At 39.9% G+C, this 15,181-nt stretch overlaps 2 protein-coding genes across 7 annotated transcripts in view; one reads left to right on the forward strand and one right to left on the reverse strand.

The window, feature by feature from the left end:
* Positions 1 to 1,144: 1,144 nt before the first annotated feature.
* LOC134656425 (polyubiquitin-C) lies at positions 1,145 to 3,130 on the forward strand. Its single transcript, XM_063511954.1, has one exon. It carries the CDS (start codon positions 1,175 to 1,177, stop codon positions 3,002 to 3,004), a length of 1,830 nt encoding a protein of 609 aa, XP_063368024.1. The 5' UTR covers positions 1,145 to 1,174; the 3' UTR covers positions 3,005 to 3,130.
* A 7,139-nt stretch (positions 3,131 to 10,269) lies between these two features.
* Positions 10,270 to 15,181, reverse strand: part of LOC134656423 (endophilin-A) — a 78,538-nt gene continuing 73,626 nt past the window's right edge. For 5 of the 6 annotated variants that reach the window (XM_063511949.1, XM_063511951.1, XM_063511950.1 and 2 more), the window contains 2 exons: positions 11,237 to 11,358; positions 10,270 to 10,414 (listed from right to left, as the gene is read on the reverse strand). In XM_063511949.1, coding sequence (XP_063368019.1) covers positions 10,289 to 10,414; positions 11,237 to 11,358 — 248 coding nt within the window. In that variant the 3' untranslated portion in view covers positions 10,270 to 10,288. Of the gene's footprint in view, positions 10,415 to 11,236; positions 11,359 to 14,906; positions 14,997 to 15,181 lie in introns of all 6 variants that reach the window. The other variant, XM_063511952.1, reaches the window with a different exon arrangement.

The raw sequence follows: 15,181 nt of genomic DNA on the forward strand, positions 1-15,181 counted from the left end.
TTGGATTCCTCCGAAAACGGTGGCGTCATATGACGGCCGTCATATAGCGGCCGCAAAAGACGGCCGTCTTTACGGTGGCGACATGTGGAAAGTACCACGGCGTCATAACACACCGTCATCCACCAAGGTCAAAGCGGCAAATTTGAAAAATGTAGGCGCGATGGGATAACGTCCCATAGAAAATTTGAATTTCGCGCCTTTTCCTACTGACAAGATTTGCTTGATCATCTATACTTTACTTGGAGGATGAAATATCATCAGAAGAGGAAAATAATCGTAGTACGGAATCATTTATTCAAATCTCGTATCATTTATTCAAAATGGCGTCACCGCTATCTAATAAAACGTTCACGAAACTATCGACACCGTCATGACGGCCGTCATCTTACGTTACGTTGACAATCAACGTAACGTAACGCCGTCTAGGAAACCGCGCCATCTTGTTTACATAGACAACGTTCTAGTGACGTCAGTCAACGCTATATAGCGGCCGTAATATGACGGCACCGTTTTCGGAGGAATCCAAAGCTTTAGATTCTATCTTTATGGCTCCTCTACACGATGGGCCAGCGCCGGCCACTCCAAGGGACGCATTTATGCGTTAGAGGGAGCAAGTGATATTGCTATCTCATTCTACCGCATGGCTGCGTCCATTGGAGTGGCCGGCGCTGGCCCATCGTGTAGAGGAGCCATTACAAATATTATATCTAAGTGCTGCAAGGTGAACAGCAAGCTTTAATGTGTTGCCATGTCAAATTGAACCATAGTGCATAAAGGGTATAAAAGAAATTGATATTAAGCTTTTTTATCATTCTGTTTGAAGTCGTCAAACAGGCGTATATATTGTCAGCTGTGTTTTGTTTTATTGTTAAGGACATCATCTATAAAATTACATTATTCTCAGTTACCTTTTAAATTATTCCCTGGATATTCCCTAGTGAGTAATCGTAAGTTATTCTTTCTTGTAATAAGTAGCGACTCCACTAAATCAATGCGCGTACAGCATCGATTTTCTTTGTATTTTGCCATGTCATGTCATCATTACACTAACCGACGCCATTTTGTGTTCGTGAATTTTCTTTGTTCTTTCTTTCACAACTTGTTCCTTTTTCTCGAACAAAATTCTCAGTATTATTATTTTTAAACTATATCTCTTATTGTTACAGCAGTCAAAATGCAGATTTTCGTTAAGACTCTCACTGGTAAAACGATTACTTTAGAAGTTGAGCCATCAGACACTATTGAAAATGTTAAAGCTAAAATTCAGGACAAAGAAGGTATTCCTCCGGACCAGCAGCGCTTGATCTTCGCCGGTAAGCAACTCGAGGACGGGCGCACACTTTCTGATTACAACATTCAGAAAGAATCTACGCTCCATCTTGTTTTGCGCCTTCGTGGTGGTATGCAGATTTTTGTCAAGACCCTCACGGGTAAGACTATCACTCTGGAGGTCGAGCCTTCTGACACCATCGAAAATGTAAAGGCCAAGATCCAGGATAAGGAAGGTATCCCCCCAGATCAGCAAAGATTGATCTTTGCGGGCAAGCAGCTTGAGGATGGCCGCACCTTGTCTGATTACAACATCCAGAAAGAATCTACTCTTCACTTGGTCCTGCGTCTCAGAGGTGGTATGCAGATTTTTGTTAAGACCTTGACAGGGAAGACTATCACATTAGAAGTTGAACCATCTGACACCATTGAAAATGTGAAAGCTAAGATCCAGGATAAAGAAGGCATCCCCCCAGACCAGCAGAGATTAATTTTTGCTGGAAAACAGCTTGAAGATGGCCGTACACTCTCAGACTACAATATCCAAAAGGAATCTACACTGCATTTAGTCCTTCGTCTCCGAGGAGGCATGCAAATTTTTGTCAAAACATTGACTGGCAAGACAATCACTTTGGAAGTGGAGCCCTCTGATACTATTGAAAATGTTAAAGCTAAAATACAGGACAAGGAGGGCATCCCACCGGACCAGCAGCGTCTCATCTTTGCTGGGAAGCAACTTGAAGATGGCCGCACACTGTCTGACTATAACATTCAGAAAGAGTCCACACTCCATTTAGTATTGCGTCTCCGTGGTGGCATGCAGATTTTTGTTAAGACCCTCACTGGCAAAACCATCACCTTAGAAGTTGAGGCCTCTGACACCATTGAAAATGTAAAGGCCAAGATTCAGGACAAGGAAGGTATCCCTCCAGACCAACAGCGTCTGATTTTTGCTGGTAAGCAGTTAGAAGATGGACGCACCCTTTCTGATTATAATATTCAAAAAGAGTCTACCTTACATCTTGTGTTGCGTCTCCGTGGTGGTATGCAAATCTTCGTGAAGACCCTTACTGGCAAAACCATCACCTTGGAAGTAGAAGCCTCAGACACCATTGAGAATGTGAAGGCCAAGATCCAGGACAAGGAAGGTATCCCTCCAGACCAACAGCGTCTTATCTTTGCTGGCAAGCAACTTGAAGATGGTCGTACACTCTCTGACTATAACATCCAGAAAGAGTCCACCCTCCATCTTGTCTTACGTCTCCGTGGTGGCATGCAAATCTTCGTAAAGACCCTTACTGGCAAAACCATCACGTTGGAAGTAGAACCCTCGGACACCATTGAGAATGTAAAGGCCAAGATCCAGGACAAGGAAGGTATCCCTCCGGACCAACAGCGTCTCATCTTTGCTGGTAAGCAGCTTGAAGATGGCCGTACACTCTCTGACTACAATATCCAGAAAGAGTCTACTCTCCATCTTGTCTTGCGTCTCCGTGGTGGTATGCAAATCTTCGTAAAGACCCTTACTGGCAAAACCATCACCTTGGAAGTAGAAGCCTCTGACACCATTGAGAATGTTAAAGCCAAGATTCAGGACAAGGAAGGCATCCCACCGGACCAGCAGCGTCTCATCTTTGCTGGTAAACAGCTAGAGGATGGCCGTACTTTGTCTGATTATAATATCCAGAAGGAATCTACTTTACATTTGGTGCTTCGCCTTCGTGGTGGTTATTAATCGTGACATTGTAATACAACATAATTTTCTGATTTTGACACAATAAATAATAGTTGTCTTTGACTAAAAACAATGTAACATCACTATTCTTATTGCAGTATTTGATTAAAATTTTAGCTTGGAATATGTACGCATTTTATTTATCTAACTTCACTAGCTTCTGCCCGTGACTTCGTTTGCGTAGGAGGATTTTCGTGACGAGAAACATTTCGTCTATTGGTTCAGTGGTGCACACATGAGGTAACGAAACGAACACTTGTATATTTATAATAGTATAGGAGGGGTTAATATCTCCTAAGGCTCAACCATACAAATGAAACATCCAAAATTTGCCACTGAAATTTGAACCTAAATTGTAGGGTATAGAGTTTGCATTGTTCAAAAATTGAACGTAACGAAGCCAAAGCGACTTTTGCAACTTAAGAAGTACTAGAGGTTGCACCCTGGGCCTTAGGAGGCTATCAGCTTTTAACTAAGTTTTTCTGAAAAAAAACCTAGTGTCTATAGTATAGTTCAGGCAAAGACAATCCAACCTCTAGACATAGCATAGTCGCGCTACCTCTGCCACACATACGGTAGCGTTACTCCATCTTCGAGTCAATCCCGTGCCGTGATTGGTCCGTGTCTTTGAACGGACCAATCACGGCACGGGATTCGCTCACCTCGTCCCCCCGCACCACCGTATTTTTGGCAGCATCGGTTTCATGAAAGAATTGGCCTAAGCTCAGTCTAGAGGTTAGATTGTCAGTGAGTTCAGGTTTCCACTCGGTTTACCATTCAAGATACAGTCAGCAGTACTAGCAGTATTTACTTAGCACTTATGCATACAAACTTCTATGCACCTACCATTTCTCTGCAGCTGACTGTACATACTAAATACATAGGCCTAGGGCATACGGGCTCTGTTCTATGAAATGATACATATCGTATGTGTGGGGTAGGGGAAAGAAACAACAATGTAATTGTTAACATTTTATTAGGAGGCGAAAACGAGCAATAAGTTTTTGGATAAATTTTAATACAAATCAATATTTAATTTGTATTACATGTCGTAAATCGTCAAGTTTATTCTAACAAATTACAGTACATATTTAAGATTACAGTAACATGAACAGGAATAATAATATGTATGTTGGTACCTTGGCGCTGCAAGTGTGTTAACTATAGTCTCCATGTGCCTTACCATGATGTCCTTATTGCGATTCTGTTTAGGACCTAAACTGAATCGCTAAAGGACGAAACTATATAAGTAGCACAGCTCCGTCCTTTAGCGATTCAATTTAGGTCCTAAACTGAGTCGCAATAAGGACATCATGGTAAGGCCCCAGGTGTTGGTGGAGTATTTGCGCGCTAGATTGGCAACACCAGTCCACTACAATATAATACAGGGTACCAAGTAGAACACTAGAGGATATAAAGCAACACTGAACAAACATTTCATGGATATGATTGAAGTCAACGATAAATATAGCGAAAGTCAACTAGGTATTTATCTGGTCAATAATACGTACTTTACGCATAACAACATTTTAAACTCATTTTAGGAGGACTTTGTTTAGTTAGAGATTGAGTACATACATCGATTAAAATTGGAACATGCGATGTTAAGGCGCGTTTATACTGGTTGAATTGTCAAATCTGACAGTTGATTCAGCGTACACGCGCAACTACAGCCCAGTGAGTGCCTTGTCCCACACACCGAACATTAAAACACGACATCCTCATACCATTAATGAATGTATTATTCTTTCAACATACTTACATTTAGGAGACTTGAAGATAGAACAATTATCATGAACTTACGTGTAACTAACATTAGATCTAGGTATTGTCTTTTGTATGCCAGAAATGTGATTCAATGGGGTCCATTCACTTTATAATGATTACTATCAAAATGAATCGAATGAGATAATTATGTTCAATATTACTGCAACATCAATATTTGGACAAAGTGAAATATGACGATTTAAGATCTTATTCAATAAGTGCTATTATTACAAGTACATTTAACAATACTATTTTAATAGAGGCCATGAAGTAAAATTCCTAGTTCAATATGTTTTGGTATAAATCATGGCTAATCTAGTTTACAATTAAAAAAGAAAAAATATTATGCAAAAAAATATATAAAAGTATGAGCGAATAGGTACGTAAAATTGATTTAAGTAATAATTATACGGTTTAGGACATTGCACCAACAGCACGATATCTAACGTTATCACAATGACATTATAATATGTTTATATTATATTATACTTCGCCATAAAACATCAAACATCGAAATGCCACAAACTCCTGGCAAGATTGCAACAACTCTTACATCTCCATTCTCATAATTAAGTATAAGTATTACATACATTGTATACATTCTCCATTTAGATAAATAATTACCCGCAAAGATATAACTATAAAATCTAATCTCGTTTAACTAGTATTACACAATAATCCTAATACATGTCCTGTGCTGTCACTGTTTTGAAATAATGTGATAACGCGTCCAGCTAACCATACGTCGAGAGGAAACACTATACAAATGTGAGAGCGCATCTACAAAAATAGATTCACAATAACTAATTTACAAACATTACTTGAAAATATCACTTCTCAAAATTGATGCTGCCGAAGGCATCGAGCCAATGCTCGTCTCCACCTAGTTTGCGTAGCTATGGGCACGTTACATTAGGCTCATAGTCGGCCCACTACTAGGTACCTATAGTATGAATTTTATGAAATATTTTTTTTCGGCAGGGGCCTAATTTAAAAAAAAAGCCTGTTTCTTTTATGCATCGGTTAAGATCGGTTTTCCTAGGATAGCGGTGCCGGCATATAGCGGCCGTCTCCATAAAGATCGGTTTTCCTAGGATAGCGGTGCCGTCATATAGCGGCCGTCTCCATACTAAATAATACGGCTAAATATGGATGTCGTAGTATTTGTATAGAGACGGCCGCTATATGACGGCACCGCTATCGGAGGAAACCAAAGCTTAAGTCCATACTAAATAATACGGCTAAATACGGATGTCGTAGTATTTGTATGGAGACGGCCGCTATATGACGGGACCGCTATCCTAGGAAACCAGAGCATTACCAATGCTACCCCTACTGACTAAACGGGAACAAACTCGTTTAAAAAGCAACGACCTATGTATGTACATATATGGTTCAAATTTATGTAACATCTCATGCTGTTACTTGACAGGCCACACACAGGCGACCGATCCTACATTAATTTGAACCTTAATACTATTACGATAGTTGCTTTTTAACGACATGGTTGCTTTGGCACTCGCCTAAGATGCCTCTCCATAAAAGAAACAAAGAATTTGTTTATCAGATAAGGGCCCGGAGCCGAAAAAAACATCTCATTAAATTCATACCTACTATATCATGTACTGTAAATAGTAGGTAATGGACGCTAAGGCTCATAATGAGTCGCAAACTTATGAGCCTAATATGAACGTGTCTTAACTCTTCGCACCGCGTGGCTTTATATTGGTGCTTCATTACTCGCTAGACAATTATCGTAAGCCTAGGATTTTCAAGTCTCGTGTTTCGTGCTCAATAACCAATCTCTACAGGTAGCTTCAGGGGTGGGATTTGCATATTTCAAAACATCTTCATCCGACCATCCTAGGCTTAATTCTAATTATTGTAACACACTTCCTAGCTATAAGATGGAAGGTATCTGTCTTTACACACGTTCTAATGCTATTTAATTACCACTGCTTGGTAGTTTGCCAAAACACGGCCATATGCTTTAATACAATATTAATATTAATGCAGTCGCACTTAAAACATACTCAACTGACACATTCAATACATCAAAATGTAAAAAAATAATTAAATGGCAACGTAAACATAATATAATCGTTCAGCTCAAACATAATTTAAATGTGTTTTAAACGGAGCCTAGTTTGTACCTAAATACAATTTATTTTCACAATTTCATGTACCTAGTAGGTAAAATCAGAATGGTAAGTTCCTTAAAAAATACATATCATTTTCATACAGGCAAACACATTGTGGAATGTCCAATAACAGCTACACTGCTAAATCAGGAAGGTAAAAAAAACCTTGGAAGACGTGACCAAAATATATACGTTCGTAAAAACAAGGTAACCGATCCACGGATTAAATAATGAATATGTATTATTTGGGTTGGGAGGACACATCATTACTATAACATTGAGCTTTTGACATAGTTCAGACGAAATCAAGAAGACATCTACTTAATACTGCGTGGCGAATATAAGTAATATAACAATTTTTATATCGATTTGAAAACGCAGCACCCTTTGACTACGTTGCTGTCGAAGACATTTTGCCTGTCATTTGGTGTTAATTTATTGCTTAGGTTGGTTCTATCTGTCCAATTTTTTGGTTCAATGTGCATTGTGTGTCTCTCTCTCATTAAGTAAAATGTGAGACGCAAATACACATTAGACATAGGAATTGGACAGGTGGAATACCACCCTTAGGTACCTACCTCGCCACGAATGCAGATATCTGCGTCTCATGTTCATATGCGGCATTAAGGGATATTTGTATGGTACAAATTATCGAACATAAGATAAGATAAATTTACTCCTGTGTTACAGCGATCTTAGTAGATTAATTTACATTCGTATAGTAGCCGCAAAGAGGCCTGTTGCGTTTGTTCACTGGTTGTTAGCATTGGATCTGACTTTATTCATGAACGGTATACCTATGGACCCCTTTTACACGATTACAGTACATGTAAACTTGAACGTCAAATTTTTAGTTATTAATACAATATTATATTCATACAATCATATTGCCACAATGGGACCGAGAGGACCTGTCATGGTCTTACACGAACGCTCAAATGGTGTTTGACAGAAGTAGCCAACAACGTAAACAAATGTAAGTATAACAAATGTTTGATTATACGAAAATTTAAGCTGTCATATAATGGCTGAAATATGTTTAGTTTAATTCGCACTTCTTCAGTTGCGTGTGACAGTTATAGAGTAAATAACAAGTTAGCTGCTTGTTTACAATATTGACTCCAAAACACCATTTAACATACAAACATTAGGCTAGGCGATTGACAAAATATCCCCGACACGAAGTCGCCGGAGTTGCTAGGGCTTCCAACTCTTACCGAGCCCACACAAGTCGAAAGCTCAGAAAAATCACTATAAAAGCGCTATCTATGCATGTTTGTAACCAAAAAAAACAAACACAGGAAATGGAGTAGATTTTTACCACTGAACAAGATGGCGTTGTACGGTTCAGTGAAATTGGCGTAAGATTAAGCTTTGATAATACAATAGGGAGAATGCGTAAACTGTACTCGCAATAGCACAGGAGTCACCTGCTTAGAGCTTTTATACATTGCAATATTTCGCAGCGATAGAAGTAGTTGTATCGCCGTCGCACTTTACAGAAACCTATTTAAGCCACAAGATGGCAAACTCTAGAAAACGAACGGTCCCTATTCAATTCCCAATATATTATATGGCTCCGTGGCACCATCTAGTACAGTTACTAAACATAGCTCCACTTGGTGCGTCAATACCCGAGGGGCCACGGAACGCACGCCGCTGACACACCGCAATACAATAGGGATGATGACACATGTTGAATTTTATAACAAAATCTAGTAAAATAGATAGCAAACGAGCAATTTATCACAATAATGTGGATATTAAAATAAAATATTGAAAAATTACAAAAATACAGGACCTGAAAGTTTCAAAATTCAAGTTTTTTTTTAACTTCCAACAACGATAAAAGTAAGGGTACCATTCGATTCCTTACAGTTCATCCAAAAAAAATATTGTATGGCAACTATATACATAAACGCAATATTTCACCGACAAAAACGCAATTTTCTTGTTTTGTCCATACTACAAGATGGGCGATGACGTCACGGCCTCTGGCCGTTTTGTATAGGGCGTTTCGCGAGTGAAGTGCGAGTGTCGGACTTTGACTACAATTTCTGACTTTTGCAATGGGTCCCATATAGACTTGCAATGGGTCCCATATAGACATTTGATCCTAAAAACAAACCCGATCGATTGATACCATAAAAAAAATTAGTCATGTAGCCTATTGTTTTGACCAATGTATGAGCCGGCATCAGCCGGGCTAGCACACGATTGGCGCGACAGTATCTCGCGGCGAGATAGACTAAGGTCATCCAGGGCAATTGCAACTATGGGGCAAATGCAACTACTCTTAAAATACAAGCCTAGAGCCAGAGCCACTTGTATTCCTGGTAAATTTTTCTGGTTAAATAAAAAAGAGAGTTCATTTATGGTAGGTATAAGTGGCTCTAGCTCAAGACTCACTTCTTGTATTTTAAGAGTAGTCGCATTAGCCCCATAGTTGCAATTGGCCTAGCTGACCTTACCAGGCCCTCTTTTATTAACATAGAAAAAAGACGGGTAGTCTATCTCGCCGCGAGATACTGTCGCGCCAATCATGTGCTATAATAGGCCTACAGTTTCGTGTCCGAGGCGTTTATGGGCCATTTTATTTAAAGTTGTCCCCTAAACTTTTTTTTTCAAAATTGGGTTTTTTAATGTTATTTCTACTCAGAGTCATGAGCTCTTTTGATCCTAATCGGAGAAAAAAAAGTGTCCCATGATTTCCATACATTTTTCGATCTTTCCATTCCGAAACCGCCACACAAAGTCTATGAAAAAATGGTAACGGAATGGGAAAAAACCTTGGGACACTTTTTTTCTCCTATTAGGATCAAAAGAGCTCATGATTCTGAGTAGAAATAACATATATTCACAAATTTAAAAAAAAGTGTAGGGGACAACTTTAAATAGAATGGTCCTTATCTATTGATTTCAGTCATAGTTGTTGTTCTGAGCTTTCGAGTGAGCGCTCAAGCCATTAACCCGTGGAGCGCCCTAACAAGACACGTGTGCCAGTAACTAGTATAGGAGTTCCATACTACCATAGAGAAAAAAATACATAGAGTGCTCACTCCATACATCAGTTCAGACTATTAATTTCAGTATCTACATCTAGCATCGAGTAGCGGAACTATCAGTACTGCTACTTGACAATCGATGTAGCACCGACCGGAAAGTCTTATCTCAACAGCATAAGACTTTCCGGTCGGTGCTACATCTATTGTCAAGTAGCAGTACTAATAGTTCCGCTACTCGATGCTAGATGCTAATAGTCTTTTTGGTACTAAAACTGATGTATGGAGTGAGCACTCTATGTATTTTTTTCTCTATGATACTACGGTAATTTTGGGGCGCTCCAGGGGTTAAGATGGTACGGCCAGGACTAGGCTTACATGTTGGGCAGGGGCACTGTGACCTGCACGTAGCTGATGGGGAAGTAGCCGGTCTTGCCGTTGACGGAGCCCTCGAACCAGTTGTCGTCTACTTTGTTGATCAGTGTGATCACGTCGTTCTCCTGGGGACACGACGTGATGGGAGTTAAATGTGGCAAAATTAAATATAGATTAGATTCGGACGAAGCTAACTCTGCATGGCATTTGGAATGACAAAGTGTGGCACTGTCATCATTAATGTATTTTTTTACAAAAATTTACTAATTCATTCATCACATAAATTGTATTAAGGGGTCATCCATTAACCTTTAAACCGCCAGCAATTTTTGATCGAGCGTGCTCGTGTCGCCACCGACAGGAATTGTACCAAGCAGAGTAAGGTTGGCATAGTTACGGGAGTTATAAATGTGCTGTAAAAACCAAATCAGATCTTTGTCTTATTTATCAGACTGTGGCGAAATGAGCTGGATATATAATGTCTTATATATCAGACTCTGGCGGTTAAAGGGTTAATTACATCACACGTTTAGGGGGAGGCAGGGGGTCAAGAAAATGTGACATGTTCTGACAAGGGGAGGGGGGAGGCTTAAACTTTGTGACGTCACTTTACCATATTAACATTATTTTATTCGCTGTACAGTTAAATAACAAGTTTTTGGAACGATGCGATATTCGTTTTAATTCGTTTAATTTTCTTTCCTAATCAGCTTTGGGTTATAAACCTACTAATATTTATTTTGTCAAAAATATTTTGATAAAATATTAATTGGTATATAGGTAAATACTTAATTCGATTTGCCGATTTCGTTGAACGAATGTCACGTCACACCAGGGAGGGGTTTGCCAAATGTGACCAAGTGTGACAAAGAGGGGGGGTCAAAAAACCTAGAAATTCGTGTGACGTAATTAATGACCCCTTTCAGATAGAATTACATGATATTTACCTTGAATCCAAGCTCGCCCTGGTTCTCAGGCTCGAAGTCGTAGAGCGCGGTGCAGCACGGGCCCTTGGCGGGCGCCACGGGCGTCCGCGCGGGCGACTTCACCGGCGACGGCAGCGGCGACGCTGCGCAAACGACGCGTTAGCTACACGAATACAGTTGCAAGTGAAATGAGACCTTACCACGTGGTTTTAAAGATCAAATTCTTATTGGCGCTAACTTAATTGTTGACGTAGAAATCACGGCAATGTGAAACAATCTGCACGTTTTTTTTAAATACCTATTAAATATATTATGGTAAGATCTCATTTGTGTGGAAATTCTATTACGAGTAACAAATATGTCTAAAATCTACCTAATAAAAGACAACAAAAATGTAGGTACTGCATACTAATAAACATCAACCCAAAATAATTAAATATTGATACATACGAGTTGATTGTTTTTCAAATGGTAGTCTGCAGCGGTATCATGGTCGCGTTTTTATCACCTGTCACGTCATGTGTCACTTTCGCACTTACATAATTGTTAGAACGTGACAGGCATGGGAACAAATGATAAAGAGCCGGCCATCTTATCCCTTCCGGTGTGATCACACATCAATTGCCATGACAAAGACAAATAATTTAGGTATATCATGAAAATATAAAATCTTCACTTGTTTTCCTCTGGCGACGTAGGCAAAGACAAGCGAGAATTTTTGTATTTAAGTAGGTTCCAAGTTATTTGTAGTAGATATGGGTATACAATTGGATCATAGCTTCATTTTCACAGTAAAAAAACTCTTCATATAAATAATATTTAGAATTTCTCGCAATCACAAACAAAAATGGATCTTCAGGGCATAATGAGAACATGTCTAACTGACCAACAGAAAGACAATGCTTACGATTCGATTTGCAACGTACTTTTGCCATAGCACAGAGCTAAGTTATTTATTGTCGACTTGTAGGTACCTCAAGATACTGCCTTGCCTGGGTCATTGCAATCTACTTATGGCGTTATTCATAAACGGCTGCTAATTTAATCAGTTGATGATCGTCGTTTGTCCTTATCTGTCGTTATACCATAGAGAGGGACAAACGACGATCAGCTGATTCACTTAGCAGTTATGCATTTGAACGACAATCAACTTGTAAAGCCTACAGGTAGGAAGGTAGATTTCCAACAATTTTGTAAAAGCTATTTCGTTCACGAAGCAGCGTCAAGCGTGATCTCCCTTCGTAGATACTACTTGACTAACATATTGTTTTATAAATAACATTCACAGTAGTCTCTACGAGACTACGAGATAATTATGAATCAAAGTTAGATGGACTAGTTCGTACGAATGGTTTTTAACATGGCTTTAAGCTCTACGATGAAAACATGCGACGCATAGCGAACATTTTTGTCGTAACGTAACACTATTAGTTGATGTCGCGAAAACAAATGAATGATTGCGACATGCATGACGCGACTAATGCCAGTAGAAAGGAGAACCGAACGAAAACAAACAAGCGAATCACTCAACAAGACTATATTAAAATAAACCCAGCACTCGATAAGAAAAATTACGAAACAAAACGTTCAACTACGTGATTTAATGTGTGTGTTTAGTTGTACTAAGATGTTGTCTAGAAAATAGGTAAAGACTTATGCTAGAAATACACTGGTTCAGTGTAACCTTTATGCCTTTGGTATTAAAGTGGCCAGCGGGCTCAGCACGGCCGTCGTTTTTATCGACTATCACTATGCCCGTCACTTTCGCACTTACATACTTGTTAGAACGTGACAGGCATGGTGATAAACGATAAAAATGCGACCGTGCTACTAGGGCTGGAAGCGTAATTAAATGCCATGTCGATATATAAACAAGTTTTTTATAAAATCGGGCAACAAACAATTTTATTGAAATGCTAAAAATCTATTAGCAGTCTTTTTGGATCTAGAAATTCAGAGCGGACTCGCTGAATTTTATACTGTCGTATTTCTGTTTAATTACCTACGTATGTATGTGATATGTATCTGTGTTCATGTTTTGTTTGTGGATATGTTGTTTGTAAAGCATTAGCTCTACATATTAATGTATCTGTGTGACAAGTGAGCGTCTTCTAAAACTTGAAGCATTGAGCAAAAAAATAAACCGAAATAATTGACCGGGATCACAAACGCAATGCACAGACAACTAATCTAATAGACGCGTGAAATCGAACCTGACATCGTGGCGTAGGTAAGTACCAAGTAGGTATAACTTGTATAATGCACATTAAGCCCAATGACTGAGTCGACGGTTTTCTTTTACCTCCCCTTAAGCTCCTAGTTAACCATACAGGCCTTACAGGACTTAAGTGATCAAAACAAAATCGATTGCGTTTGACAATCACAACATAACACCGTAAAATAATTTATGGTCTTATTGTATAAATAGGTAATAGTATTACAAACTTACTTTATACTAGAGGTGGAATTTCTGACATTAAATTAAGTGATCGGGAAACTTACACCTCGATGTTTGTCCGGCCGCGTTCTAAATACCAGCGGGCAACGTACAGGCGTTCATAAATTTGATCGAGTTCAATTTATGAACACCCGCTTTTCGCTCTGCTTACCTTTGGCACTCAGAACGCTTAAGGGCCAGTTCACCAACCACATTTGACAGACTGATCAACGTCAGCCGGCGCGCCCCGGCGGCTTACTATGAAACTTTCCATACATACAAATTTAGCGAACTCTTTAAGTCTTTAACGATACCTACGAACAGTTTGGTGCAACCGACCCTAAGTCTGTCATAGCCGTCACAGGAGACTTTTTAAAGGACAAGCTATATTAAGGCTGCGGTCTGGACCAGGGATGTTGCGAACATCCGCATCCGCATCCGCAACCGCGGAACTTCCGCATTATTTTCAACATCCGCATCCGCATCCGCATCCGCATAAAATCGATGCGGAGCTTATGCGGATGCGGATGTCGAACAAGTCGGTACAGGAACGTCTTAGCGGCGGCGACAAGAGTGCCCACTCCATACATCAGTTAGACTATTAATTTCAGTGTCTACATCTAGCATCGAGTAGCGGAACTATCAGTACTGCTACATCTATTATCAAGTAGCATTACTGAGAGTTCCGCTACTCGATGCTAGATGCTAATAGTCTTTTTGGTACTAAAACTGATGTATGGAGTGAGAAATCTATGTATTTTTCTCTCTGATAGTAGTCTGTTCGGAAAGAGAAGAGTCGTGGAATGTATTGGGCCCCATACATACCACGACTCTTCTCTTTCCTCACAGACTCCTCTCTATTCACTTTATTCTATTCTATTCTATTCTGTTTATATAACGCACCTATATTCTTGTTCAAATACTAAACGTTTCGTTTTTTTTAAATAAATTAAAAACTAAAAATGTAATATTTGACGTTTTCTAAGTACCTAATCTTGACATCCGCATCCGCATCCGCATCCGCGGATGTGAGCCTTTAAAAATCCGCATCCGCATCCGCATCCGCGGATGTCAAAAAATCGGCATCCGCAACATCCCTGGTCTGGACACAAGCGGCGTGCGGCGCGGTAACGGCTTGAATTCCCGCTGCGCCGCTTGCGTTTATTAGACCGGTGCCTACTGCTACTCCTATGCCAGAGTCTTGTTTGAATTCACGCATCATCAGATCAGTAGTGTGTGGTGGCGGTGTTTTACCGTTGTTGGAGCGCGAGTTGTTGCCGCCAGGGAACAGCTCGAGGTTCGACGGCGGCTTGTGCTCCGGCGAGCCCGCGCGCGAGCCGTCCTCTCCACGACGCAATCAGACAAAGTCCATACTTAGTAACATTTATCTCAACATCATTTACGCTGTTTCTGACCGGACAGTGTGGAATCGGTGCGATGCAGGATACCTTCTAGATTAGCGCCGAAGCGAAAGCACCCTCGCATCCTTGCCAATTAGGGGCCCCGTTTTACGAAAGCTTGTTAGCTTG

Source organism: Cydia amplana, chromosome 18, assembly GCF_948474715.1.
Source record: "Cydia amplana chromosome 18, ilCydAmpl1.1, whole genome shotgun sequence".
Lineage (NCBI taxonomy): Eukaryota > Metazoa > Arthropoda > Insecta > Lepidoptera > Tortricidae > Cydia > Cydia amplana.